The sequence below is a fragment of the Idiotropiscis lumnitzeri genome, chromosome 12 (genome assembly GCF_059441095.1).
Source record: "Idiotropiscis lumnitzeri isolate Australia: NSW breed Sydney's pygmy pipehorse chromosome 12, RoL_Ilum_1.0, whole genome shotgun sequence".
Lineage (NCBI taxonomy): Eukaryota > Metazoa > Chordata > Actinopteri > Syngnathiformes > Syngnathidae > Idiotropiscis > Idiotropiscis lumnitzeri.
The window spans coordinates 7,102,473-7,116,961 of NC_142402.1; the positions used below are offsets into that span (position 1 = coordinate 7,102,473).

Here is a 14,489-nt window from a genome sequence, read left to right on the forward strand (position 1 = left end):
GACAAAAGGGCAGCTGTCCATAATGTTGTAGTCTGTCTTATTATTTATGTTATTGCAAGCAAGAAACGTCCCAGGTTTAGACAACAGACTGCAAAAAGCCCAAAGCACAACATGCACATCTCTCTAAACAGCCATGTGATTGGCTGAGTCTGAGTGGCTCCCAAGAAGCCATCGCTATAATCTTGTGTTATTTTTATTTCTTTTGGGTATATAGATGGCATGAGAGATACATGTTTTGTGTTAATCTTATTTCTTTGTTTCATTGTTTGCTTGTATGCTGAGTTTTATTGGTTTTGATTTGAAACCGTGACTCTAAGGAGTGTGGTGACCAGTGAAGACCCTCCCCTGACGTTGTCTAGTAGATGAATTGCCATGACACTTCTCATTGGTTAGAGTCAGTGTTATTGGCAGTGATTCCTAATAGTTTCAGGACATCTGTCATTGACTTGGGGCAGCTCTGGCAACGATCTTTAAAAGGATTGAGTCCTGGTGAGCTGGCATCAGCTAGCAAGCTGAGCTAGTGCAAGTTGGGCTAGTGCGAGCTACCGCGAGCTGAGCTAGTGCGAGCGAGCTGAGCTAGAGCGAGCTGAGCGTGCGGCGCGCCTAATATATGCATTAAATACGGAAATAGCACCCTCAACTGGTGTTGCGCCCTTTGATGCAGCGTGTCTTATGGCCGTAAAAATGCGGTAGTTCTTGTTCTGCTATGACAAAAATATGGACGCCTGATCCCGATTAAGTGCAGATGAGAATGAAAATGTGTTTAAATAAGAGGGAATTATTTAAATTATTTATTATTCCCTTACCGGGTTGTCGATCACGACTAATTCAAAGGCTTTCAAATTCAAAGGCCCACTACTAATTGCAAAAAAAAAAAAACACACGCTCAGATACAAATTGTGTCACCTGCTGTCAAGATGGCTGAAATCCAGCAAGTTTAACTCCCGGTTATCCTGAGAGTGGTAGATGGTGTCAACGTCCTGAAGGAAAATACAAGAGAGGATAAGTCATAGGAGAATGGAGCAGTTGGGTGTGCATCAAATAATTCTAACACCGCTAGATTCAATAAGGATCTGAACAACGCATAATGAAGTAGATGGCACCTCTTTCAGTAAGCAAGCTGACCACATGAGTGAAAGAAGGCTCCAGACTATTTATTTTTTTTTTTTACTTGGAGCACAGTGGTCCGTGAACAGAAATTTCAGGGGCACAAGTAAGTAATACATTTAGGTGCACAGACTGTAAACTGAGTTGCAAACACTCATTTTCACTATTTTACGATATTCATAAGTGGGCTAAAGTGTGAAGCAGAAGCTTGTCATCAACAACAACAAAAAAAAATAAGAATATAGATTACAGGCTTGATTTACTCAAATTTGCACATGCAAAAGCGGGTGCAAACTTGATTGCTCCCACAAACACTTGTGGAAGCTGAGCTACAGACTAATGCTAACTTGCCAAGGAGTTTATTTTGTGCATTCTGGAAGGAGTATATGTACATAGATTCATTTAACATGCACAATATGATTCATCAAACCTGAGACGAAATATGACTTTGTATCCTTAAATATTTTATTTAAAAGGTAGGCACAAACGAGCACACAAAGTGGTGCCAGCGTAGTGGAGACAAATCGAGAGGAGGCGGGCAGGTACTATTCTGCTCGTGTTAACAATTTGAAAGTCCGCAACCAAAAATGATGTTGAAATATCATCTATTAAGCGATGCAATCATAGATCTTTTGACTCATCTAAGGCCCTTTTTTAAATCCAGTCACAAGAGTCATGCCTACTATGACAAAAATTCTTTCAAATCTGCATCTTCTTGCATCAGCAGTGCATTGTGAAAATTGGTGCTGGCTTCTGAAAGAGCTGTTTTCTGGGTGTGTAGTCTCAAGAATTTAGGAACTATTTTCTTTCATAAACTCGTGCGCAATAGAAAGAAAGAACAAAGACACACTGACTACATGGTTTACCTTGGTGGCCTCAAATTATCTAAGAATCCTCAAACTAGTGGGCTTGAAATGCTATGGGACCATGTCCACAAGCACTTGGATGCACAGGGGCACAGCAAAAACAATACCAGCCTCGAATACAAAAGTATACAAGTATTGTCTGCCAACATGAGCAATAAACAAAATAAAATGTAAAAAATGATTAAGCAAACTTAAATTTTGCTAACGATGTGTGGCTGCGCAGATTAAATAACAGGCAACCACTGACAAATACAAAATAATTCTTGCAGTAAGTTCCAGGTATTTTTTTTTCTATGACAAAAGAAGACCCTGCTGTGCTTGTAATATACCCGAGAGATTGCACAGGAACAAGACATTTCTGCAAATTAAACCACACCTCCTATTGGAAGCATCCTGTACATTTGTCTTACCCACTGGACTTCCTCTTTGCACCCAATTCCATTGTAGTCACAAAGAGCTGCATACGTCTCTGAAAAACCTCCTAAATGATCAAGAAAATAAGAACAAATTAATCCCTTGTGCAAATAAGAGAATGACAAAAACAACAAAGAAGGTGAAAGTCAATTGAGAATTTAGTTGTAAAAAATGTGGTGCATGAACCTCGACTGACTTTTGCTTGCGTTTTAAGAGGAATAGAGACTTAAAAAGGCCCAACAGAATACTTACTGACTCTTTTCACCGAGCCAATAATGAGACGGACACTACAAGTGTGCATCATGTACTGTATGAGCATGTGATTAGCGAGCAAAAGGGTAGGCTCACCGCAGGTTTTCTGAGGGTCTAACGATGACTCAGAAATCGGTGAATATTGGTGAATTCCATCAGCCGTGTCTCCTTCTGCTCGACAAATAGGTGGACTGAAAGATGAGAGAGTTGCAACTGTAATTTCTGCTTTATCAAACAATATCCTAATGACTTTTCATTAATTATGGAAAGGCCTATTGAAAAAGGGTTATTCGAAATGAGTTCAAAATGAAATACACAGAAAACAGGAGTCTGCCAAAATAGATGTTAAAGATGAATTTGAAATTTGACTGTGACTAAAATACTGTATTTATTCATTGACTGTATGATTAATATACTGAATGCAAGGATACGCACATTATAACGTCAACATACGACATTTTGAGGTACCAACGGATGCAGAGATTACTGCACTAATTCAGGTTACATCATAATTAAAGCTTTGAGGGTTAAAATAAATGACTTTCACAAAAGCTAGCCATCGCTACATAAAGTTTTTTTTTTTCCATTCTTCCGACAAACATTTTAACAGTGTTCAAATACTGTAAAGGTTTGTTTTTTTTTCTAACCCAAGTTAACATCTGCAACGTACTGGTAGAATCATACATCTTGATAAAACATTTGAATCAAAAAGTGGTTTTATTCAAGCCTACAACGTTAAAATATGAATCTAATGCTTTTAGTAGATGAGTGTCAGAGGTATATTTCTGCTGAACTGAGTCGGTCAAAAACGCGTAGCTGCATTTTACAATACATTGCACATTATACTGCAAAGAAGAAAATGTGATGCGACATTTTTGTACATTTACTTTTAGTTAAAGAGTTGAAATACCCACTTCTAGTGTGTACAATGCTTGCATGGGTCTATTGTCTAAAGTCTTTAGAAGATGACTGCGGTAGAGACAAAGAAGGCATTCACACTTGTCATTTTCAGTTTGGTCGCAAGGAAAGTTTAATTTCTCTGTGAGTGCGACCACTTTTGCTCGACTATGAACGCTGTCCTCATGCGCACATAACAAGAAAAACACTTTAAAGGAATCTCTGGAGCGGGGTCTATCACTTGTGCGCAAATGTAAATGCTACACTGAACAAAAGGAAGGAATCAACATTAAAAAATGCTGCATACAAATGCATTGAGTACGCATAAATATTTAACAGTTATGATCAGCAAAGTGGAAGTGAATGTCAAATTAAGACATTTTTCCATGACATTTAAGATGATAAATATGGTATTAAAGTATTAAAGTACAAAAAAATTCAATCCAGCACACAGCAAGACATCACTGTAAGCATATCTTAAGTCCAAATATTAAAATGTCACCAAATGTGCACAACACATTATTGTTAACAGGATGAATTACATCTTGAGTCAGTTCTGTGCAACAACAGGAATGGAATTGCTGGTGAGAAGAAGAAGAAGAAGAGAAAGAAGAACTACTCTTGGACTAGAGGTGTCCATACTAGAGCCCAGGGGTCATTTATGGCCCGCTATTCATTTTTCAGTGATCCGCAGGATATACTAAAAATGACTCTTGACATGGCCCGCAAGGCCAGTAAAAAAGAAAAAGAAAATGTTGAATTGGACAGAGTGACAAGGGAGGTGTCAAAAAATAGTTGCCACTACTAATAATAAATTGGTTGTACAGATTTTCTTTTTTTTTTTCCAGTTGCTTTAGTTTTGGTTCTGAATGTGGAGATGGGATTCAGCTGCTGTTCAATGCAGGGGTAGATCTGGTCAGGTGCTCACCGGGCCTATGAGCTCCCCAAAATCTTGAAAAATCCTTATATTTGCCTCATCACTTCGAGCAGAAAGCCGTCATGTAGCGGTTTATCAAATTCATATGAAAATATGAACAATATATATGATTACTTATTTGATTGATTTGTGCGTGTTTAATAAATTAAAGTCAAAGAATATTAAAGTGGACCTCTCAGATTTGATGAGACTATTTGCCGTGAACCAGGAGGGAACCAGGTACTTCTTATTACCTGGCTAACACCAACTCTCAAAATAAGGAAGGTACTGGCAGCAAAACAGGGATGTTTATCGGCAGCAGGAACAGGGAGACGAGTCAAGCTTAAAGGAAAGATGAAGGCAACATTGCATAGAGGCATTCTGGGTAAAAATAAAAAAATGGTCAAAATACTAAAAGGGATGCCTCTGCAAATCCCTTGATCGGCCAAGCCCGACTTGAATCCAATTGAAAATCTATAAATAGAATTGAAAATGGCTGTTCACCAGCGTTCCGCATCCAACCTGATGGAGCTTGAGATGTATCGCAAACGAGGAATGTGCAAAACTGCATGGTAGGTAAAGATACCTTGTGACATCATATTCAAAAAGACTTTGGGCAGTAATTGATGCCAAAGGCGCATCAATAAAGTATTCAACAAAGACTGTGAAGACCTATGAATATTCATAAGATTTTTTTTGTGTGTGTGTGTGTGTGTTTGTGCATTATATATGTATACGAATTTGCAATATTTTCAAAAAAGCTGTCATCATGGAATGATGTGTAGAGAATGTTTAAAAGGGTTGACGAATTCCATTTTTAATAAGACTTTACAGATATACTGCAATTGATTGAATGTATTCCAAAGTCAGGGCTTTCTTAAAAATTGAACAAAATTGAGATGAAAAAAAAACATCTCTATCATAGAATCTGCTGAGATCTCTGCTTTGGTGTATAAATAACATCATAAGTGTAAAATCATTTCCATTTTTCAGTTTGAAGCTTTTTATTGCTTCCCCTGTGATTATAAATACCATTCCAAGGGTGCCACTCTTTGTCAGGTTTAAATGCCCTGATGCGTTTTTTAGACTGAAATAACTTACTGAAGGTGGCTGAAAATCAGAAATAAATCAGGCAAGGTTTTCGTTCTGACCGGTCGCGAACGGGAGAGAGAGATGCAGCGGAGAAGACAAAGCGTCTTGCTTAGTGCCACTCTTCCAATGCAAGCAAGAAGAAAGAATGGCGAACTGAGTTCATAAAAAAAAAAAGAAAAGGAAAAAAAAACTTTTGACCCTTTGAGCGGATAAAACATATCTTACAATGAAAGTCAGCAGCAGCCCCAAACCATTCTTTATCCTATTTGTCAACAAAACAACATGACACTTCACTACATCAGTGACCTTAATCCTTAAACCATCTCGTGTATGTTATCTTAATACTTTTGGTATAATGTATCTCCAGACAGCAGCATCAACCAGCTCGACAACACCCTCAAGAAATATTGAAGGCTATCTTCAACAATTGCCTAAAAAGAAAAGGGCTACGCTGAAGGATGGTGATTTGACAGGTCAACAGTCAACACGTGCTTCCACAGAAGAAATAACTTCATCCGTGACTTCCGCAATACTCTTTCGAAGATGAATGAAAATGATTTCCACAAAAATGGGACATTCTCACTTGATCCAGAGTAGAATAAACGCAATGCTCATATTCTTCGTGACAAAAATAGAGAAGTAGGCAGATTTGCAGCCCCTAGGAAGGAATAGAGGATTCCGCTGCCTTGTTCATGAAAAGAGATGAAATGGTAAATTGATAAACCATTATATCATTTCTAACCGTTAGAATTACTGTTTGGCCACAACCTCATGTAGGAGAAGGTAGTAGGGACCCAATTAAGGGGTGAGCCTGCAGCTGCAGCAGCTAATTGTCGGTTCCACAGACATCATGCCGCTCACCAGAATCAGAATCATCTTTATGGCCAAGTATTTTAAGTATTGTCTGCGGTAGTTTGAGCCCCTCAACTATTATGGCAAACAAGCCACCATGACAAAATCCATTATTCATTTCAGATGGGGAGGCAAAACGGGGGATCAGCGCTGATGTCCAGGTATCGCTGTTATTCAGCCCGCTTGTGGCAGACAATTCGGTAGTTAAAGCACTGGATTACAGGCCCTGACTTCTCGAAAATTCCTATAAGTGTTTGAATATTGCCACTTTTTTAGTTAGTGAATCATGTCAGTGCAAAGTGAAGCTTTAAAAAATATTCCTCTATTTTGGCTCATTAAAATTGGAATTGATTATAGCAGACTGATGGTAAATGAGCATTTTTGTGAGTTGTACTGCATGTTCCAGGCGACCAATTTGAATTGAAAAACATTTCAGTGAGGATAAGCCAAGGCTGTGCAATCAATCGAAATTCATTTACAATTACTACACACAACAAATAAAAATGGACATAAATGTAAAAAAAAATATTACATACAGTATTATTTGATATAAAACATTGCCAAATAAGTACTAATTTTACAATGGCTAATATTTTAGTGCGTATACTTGAATTTGAGCGTTCTATTGAAATTGTTTATCTTAATGTTACAACAATTTTATGGCAATTTATAAGTGTATCGCAAGTAAACTCCAATGCACTGTTTCTTTAAACGGTCAAAGAAACCATACTCAAATTTATACATTTACACTTTTTTTTCTTATTTTAAAATTAAATAATTTTGATTTGTTTGAATATTGTTTCCATTTATAAATTTTGTTTGGTTTTGCAGCCCCCTAAAAAAATAATCATTTGAATAATCGTGATTTCAATTATTACTAAAATAATTGTGATTAATATTTTTTTCATAATTGAGCAGCCCTACGATAAGCAGTATATAACTACATAATATAATTATACAACGACATAATCTCTATCGAGAGAGCCGTTTTGCATACATGAAAATTCACTTCAGTTTCTCAATTTCTAATGTATGAAAGGGCATAAGGTTTGTTGCAATGCTTTTGCAGAATATCTGTTGTTGGCAACCATTTCCTTTAGTAATATCGCGATAATACTAAGAACTGGTCATTGTTGTGATGTGAAATCCTGATACCATTTCAATTCTACTCATGAGTGACAAGGTTGCCCATGGAAATTAATCCTGAGACCAGAACAATAAATTCATTTTGAGCCAATCTTCTATGAACAGCCCCCACTTGGGATCCTGAGCATAGAGTTTTCTACTGTAGTTACTAGTCACTAAAACTGAGCCAAGACTATGTCTTAAGGTCTCAACTCCTCAGTGTCAGTTGGCTAAATTAGTCCCAATGATTGCTGGGTGTTAGAATGTAGCATGACACGAAAATGGGTTGGATGCAAACTCCAGCGATACAAGGATTCACTTGGCTGCTGAAGTGGAAAGCCGGCCAAAAGTGAAGCTGCCAACATCCCAAAGCTCTGTCGAGCACTGTTACTGTTGGCCAACTTGTCTTTGCTTTTCAGCTTACACAACACAAAAACAGGAAGACTTCTTCCCTTGAGGCAAAAGGGAGTCTTTGATGCTTACGCGTAAATGGAGTTGTTGAAGACTCGGGAGAGGGCATAGTTGATGTGACTGACCATGTGATCCAACTGGTCCTGGGTCTCCAGTCTCAACGAATAAGTGGTCTTGTCTGTATCGATTATAACCTAGAGGATGCAGAAAAGATTGTGTTAGTCTTCATCTTGATTCAAGCCAAGGAGCAACAGGAAACATGTGCAACAGTGGTACCTGATGCTCTTGATACGTGTTCATTGCACGTATTTCCAAGAAGTTGAACGTGACCTCCACCTGAAACAGAATAGATCATCATCATGTTGGTTAGCTCTTTGATTGTTCCTTTTTTTCACTGCTGCTATATCCGCAGTCCTGATGCACTCTCAAGTGAAATTTGTGCATCTGTGAGATGCATTTATAAAACCTTTTCCTGATTGTTCCCCACAGATAAAAAAAAAATGGTAAGGAAGTGGGTTTTTGAGGGATGATTTTGTCAGGATATGGCTATTAACTACAAGCAGTGCACCATAGACGGCAATCATTACAAGTGACACTTTCACATTGCCTTCCCGGCAAAATGGCCTTTAGCAGTACAGTTGGGATTTAGAGGCGTGGGAAAGCCACTGTCTGTAATTCACATCTATGAAACTAATAGATACAAAATTCCAATCCTCCCAACTTCACAGAAGATGCTGATATCATCCAAGTGCTCCATGAGTTTGAGTGCAGCAGATTGCCTGGTAGAAAAATGTAAATAAGGGTGAGATAGCACGAGTTTCAGTTTATGCAGGTGTGCTCAGCATTGAAAACATTTGCGCTTTTTTTTTTTTTTTTTTTTTTAGAAAGTAGTGACCTTACAGAAACTCTCAGCCATAAGGAAGACTGAGATGATATAGTTTTCTTTAAATGTACAAAACTGCATAGCGTTTGGGGAAAGTAAAAATAAATAAAGAAATAAAGAAATCAATAAATAAATAAATAAGCCAAAATGCAATTTAACTTGTAGTATCAATTTTGTACTTAACAGCCCAAATGTAACTTTACTTCACACTGTGATATGCAAAAAGCACGATGCAACAATAATAATCATAAAAAAGAAGAAGTTACTCTTAAAATTTGTCAAGCTGTGATTTTAATTTAAGAATTTTGAATTATAGTCAGTGTTATATATAAGTGGTGTGCAGGTGCGTATATGCACTCAAAATATTAAAAGCACATGAAATGCAAATGCATCACCACATATTTGTGTACCAAGTATCTTCCCTCTTTATTTTTTGGGAGTTGAGCAAGGGGAAGACGGTGCGCGAGTGTGTTGTGTGCTTGGCAAATGATCGGTTCAAACGGACAAATCTTTTGCGTGAACATAGGGGATGAAATAACTTTATGAACCGATTTGTTCCTCTCTCAGTTCAGTTGAGCTCAGCTGTGAGTGTGTGCCGTGCAAGAGACCCCGCCAGCAGCGACACTGGTGAGGAGGTGACAGTTGTTAAGGTGGCAGGCATCATGAGATTGACAGTCCGTCAAAATACGTCTTTTACGTGAAACCGGTATGTGGTGCAAAAATATTGGGGACCGCTACCCTTGAGAATTGTGCCCAATCAGTTGATCATGAGGTTCTATACTGCAAGTCTTGAACCAGTTATGAAATTATCATTATCATTTAACATTTGTTTTCGCAGATTAAAGTAGAAATATAAAACTTGCCCTTAACGTGTAATGCAGGAGTATCAAACTCAATTTTGTGGACGGGCCACATCGTAGTTATGGTTTCCCTCAGAGGGCCTTCCTGACTGTGAACCCATATAAATGCATGATCACCTTACGTTATCACATGCACACAACAAATTGATGGAAAGCCAATCAGTAATTTTTTGTTCACCAATTCCTCAGTTTATTTTAAAAGGGGAGGATTGGTAAAAAATAAATAGCAATATCTCATATCTCAATGTTAAAAGTGAAGAAAATGTGCTAGAAACAAGAAGTTGACGCATATGTTTTGCCCTTTGAGGGCCACATAAAATGGGGTCACAGGCCAGATCTTGCCCCCGGGCCTTGAGTTTGACACGTGTGAACATAATGAATTGTTTTAGACAAGTCATAAGGGTTAAATCTCAGTCATGTGCACTGAATACGAGATTAACAGTATCTTAACTAAGTGATAATATAATGCATTTTTTTTTATTTGAATAGAAAACAGGTAGAATAAAAGTAAAATTCTATTCATGCTGCACACGCCGATACAAATAGAAAGAGATCAGTGCACATCTGATCACATAGTTATGATAAATTATCAACTCACTGGCAAATGTTTTAAAAGTATAGAGTAGAAAACGTTAGGGAGGATAAACAGCTGCTGACTGAAGCTTCATATATTTAGGATTTTTTCACACCGACATTTAACAACAAAAGCAACTAGTTCATTGCCAAAATTTGAACACAAATGCTTTGAACGCGCTGCCAGCTGAGGTATTATAGTCCCTGTCATTGTTATCTCTTTGCTTCATACAGAAACTATTATATCAATACTCGGTGTGCTTGTAAAATATCAAGGGATCAAGTTTGGAGCGTGAAAGCCATAAAATTCAAATGAGAGAAGAGGAACATTTACCTTTGCAGGCACTTTGACAGCAAAGAGATACAGTCTCCATGTTGCAAGGACCTGAGGGGAGAACACGTTCATTTACTGTCACAGAGCGCCAAATGTAAAATGCAAATCACAGCATAAAAAAAGGCATTCCGTATTCTGAGCAACACATGGCGTTTTTTTTTACCCAAATGACTTGTAAATCATGCTAAGCACTTAGACATGAGCTAATTCTGCTCATGCATGCATATTAAGTAAAATATTATGACAAGTAATATTTATTGCACTAAGCTTGGGAAGCATAACTGCTTTTAGGTATAAGGAGTTGATTTGTGAGACAAAAACTTAGCAAATGAGGGCAAAAAGGACAAAGACAAGATAAGAATGGATTACAAAAGTGCTGCATTATAGAAAAAAAATATTCAGATATTAAAGCAAATCAGTTTATATTCGCATTAAGCCACAACCCTGCAAACATGTAGTGATTACTTGTAATCATTAGCATGTTGTGTTTACTTCTTATAATTTAGATAACTAAAGAATTACACTTGAGTTCAACTGAAGTGCTTTCAGCACTGCAAAATATTATAACCAGGTAAACGCAACTCTACAGTAACAGTAACAAAACATAACAACAACAATAACAACAAAAATCAAAGAAAACAGCAACATTAATAATAACAATAAGCAGCTTGGCAGCATCACTCCAATGTAATCGGGCTGTAAGGAAGGATGAAAAATAAGATCATCTGTGTAACACAGTGCAGGCTTGCATGGCTTCATCTGGAACAGGATCATTAATCTTCATTGATGTAACGCATGATGGCAGCAGCAAAATTAACTTGGAGATCTTCAGAAACATTTTTAACCAATTTAAAGATGGATAGCTAGCGTGGCTAGAGAAGCGTACAATATAATGTCCCCGTAATCAAGTAGTTATTTTAGTGCCCTTAATTAGCAGTTGAACATTCTTTCTGGACGTTGTGTTGGTGCAGTCAGTAGCAACAATTTGTGAGGGCAACAAAAGTTCTAAACACAGTCTGGAGGGTGAGTCAAGTCAGCCATAATGCCGCGACAAGCTGCAGGAACAACTTCAAAATAAAAGCGCACATAGGCGTTGATGTACATATATTATTTGGTAAGGTGAGGTTTATTTTAAAGTTGACCTTCCTACCGCACTGGCGACATGTTAACGTCATGTTCCTGCTGTTAGCTTGCCTTCTTCCTGATAGTATGTAAATAAGCAAGTTCTCGAGGCAGAAAAAAAATACCTCAAGCATTTTTTTAACCAAGGTACTCGAATTACTTGAGGACCCGTTTGAAATCTTATTGCAAACAAATCAAAAGGCACAAACAGTTCCCTGGGTCAGCAGCATCTCTTAAAAAGTTGAACTGAGAAAGTAAATAAATAGTTCCCTGGAGATAACAGTTTTAAATTGATCGCTTATCGGTTGCCAGATTTAAAAAAAAAAAAGCCAATGCCAATATTTGCCAAAATGCTGAATAGCAGTGCTGATAATCTGCAGAGTGAATCAATCCCTTGTTTTCAGGCACTGATTCTCTAGTGTGGCACTACAAGAAGCCCACACAACTATGGTGGTACCTATGCCACCCTCTGACAATCATTTACGTCAATTTAAGAGAAAAATATTTTATCATAACTTAAATCAAAACAGAAGGAACGATACCCTGTAGGCCTACGTTCAAATCTCAATGATCAATGTTTAAGAGTGAGAGTTTATCCAGAGGCATCGACAGTGTCGAGTCGATTCCCACACAACACCAACGAAGAACAGAGTCTGGTGGATATTCAAGTAGGAATACGGATGCCATGTCACCAATAAGTATTAACTCCAAAATAAAGCAATTGAAAATAAATATGCAACAACACTGCTTCTAGAGAGCACCACCCAAGACAAATAAATAAATAAAAGAAGAACTCAAGTGATAATGGTATCAGAATTGGTGCATCCTTAGTAACAACAGATAGATTGTATTTTCAAAGAATACATTCTATATATTCACATCATCCCAAATCCTGACTAAATTCCCAATGCATAACCTGAATGCGATAAATGCCATGGTTTCACAACATAGACAAATATCACTTTGTCTGTGTATCCATTTTCATCAACGTCACCCATAAAACCCTCGCATGGTGCCCCGCTGTCATTCCACAGATTTCTCTCTTCATCTCCATGGAAATTTGTTTCCTGACGCCACCCTTTTCCCTAATCCCTAATCCCTCCATCTCCTAATGTGTTACAGTGCCTTGTCTGCATCTCATCCAGCCCTAACCGTTCTACAGTCTCCCTTTCTCTCAACTCCCCCATCTCCTTTCGAGCTTCAGTATTTCTATTCTTTTTCTGCTCTGTCGCTTTCGATTCCTCAAGGCCTCCCAGGGCTGAATGGTTAATGGCGCCCTGCTGAGGGGTGGTAAGGAGAAGAAAGAAAACGAAACGTACAAAGCGAGCAAGTGAGACAGGGTGGGAGAAAGAGATTTGCATCCTGATAATATAGTCTTCTAATTCTTTTCCACTTCCACTATCGAGGACACGAGAAGCTGACCTCTCATTGATCTATGTGCATCCGAAACAAGCTCAAGCAACGAGTTGGAACAAGATCGGACACGAGAAAGAAATCGAAAGTATCATTTCTATACCAATAGCGCACCACCGAGCCTTTGCTGAAAAGAGCTACTCCAATCGCAGCACCAGTTTAAAACCAGTTTGAAGCATATGTCTCGGAACAAGAACAAGAGACCGACAGGCTATCGTCTTCCTTCAAAGACAATCTGGCAGGTCTCATCATATTAACAAAGGCATCAATAATTCAGGCCTTCAACTGGGTTAGATCTGATGCTGAACAAGAACACATTGGCAGGAATTCTCCTTTTAAGGCGTATGGTTAAGCCTATGAAAGGAATACAAGTATACCTATAACGATCAACAAACATCAACAAACATACTCTTGCAGTCACCCCATCAAGTCGAATGCCACTATGGCGCAATTCTTTGTAATTCGATCAGACTTTTGCCAAATATTTAAAAATCTCAATTTTACACAATTTTTTTTCGTTTTAAGAAATGTAAAACTGCATTAATTGAATATGTAGCCACTACATTAGCATGAGTGCATATAAGTGGTGTGCAGGTGCCCACCAGATTCAAGTGTGTCACAGTGCACACGCGAACCAAGTATTATTATTGATTTATTTTAATTTTGTTTGCGGAAATCGATGAATGGAGCTTGAAGTGCAGAGTGTAGCTTGAATGAGAGTGAGGAAAGAGATGTGTTTTAATTCCAGCCAGTCCAGACACAGCCACAATACTGTCTCCTCCTCACCCTACCGTCGTACAGAAACATTGTGAAACACGACAAGCGCTCCTGTGAGGGAGAACAAATTACTCAACGACAGGACACTACTCCTCGGAGCTGGGCTGGAGTTATTTGTGTTTTGCTGACAAAAAGTTAACATTATAACAAATATTAAGTAGTGAATCTCATGAAAAATTCCAACTACATGATAATACGCCGTCAAAACATTTTTTTTTACCAGACACAAAAACTAGCTACGGTGGGGTTCTCATGAACTATTTAGGCTTGCCAAAATTGCATTAATTACTCGAGTTGGTAACGTCTCCTGTGAAAACAAGTATTATGGCAATTAAACTGAGTAAAAAATACATAAGAAGAGATATGACAGGAAGCTACTTCAGCAGCATAGGAAACCAAAATACTGAGTTTTAGTAGACAAAATTATTTGATATTCAATATATTGACACACAATTTGACAGTTAGCATGGAAACGGGAGATTTGTGCTATTGTAAATCATGCAAATTGTATAGATCTGCAAGTATTAAAAAAAGTGAGCTTTCTGGCTGGTGGTGGCTTTTCTCACAGCTTCTCAACACAGCTGTTTTACTATCC

The 14,489-nt window shown here is 38.0% G+C and overlaps 1 protein-coding gene across 8 annotated transcripts in view; it reads right to left on the bottom strand.

The window, feature by feature from the left end:
- Positions 1-14,489, bottom strand: part of carmil3 (capping protein regulator and myosin 1 linker 3) — a 77,454-nt gene that overhangs the window by 47,775 nt on the left and 15,190 nt on the right. For all 8 annotated transcript variants that reach the window (XM_088311006.1, XM_088311008.1, XM_088311004.1 and 5 more), the window contains exons 3-8: positions 10,583-10,633; positions 8,209-8,268; positions 8,005-8,126; positions 2,736-2,830; positions 2,384-2,454; positions 907-980 (exon numbers count right to left, since the gene is read on the bottom strand). In XM_088311006.1, the coding sequence (XP_088167132.1) occupies positions 907-980; positions 2,384-2,454; positions 2,736-2,830; positions 8,005-8,126; positions 8,209-8,268; positions 10,583-10,633 (473 nt within the window). The remainder of the gene's footprint in view (positions 1-906; positions 981-2,383; positions 2,455-2,735; positions 2,831-8,004; positions 8,127-8,208; positions 8,269-10,582; positions 10,634-14,489) is intronic.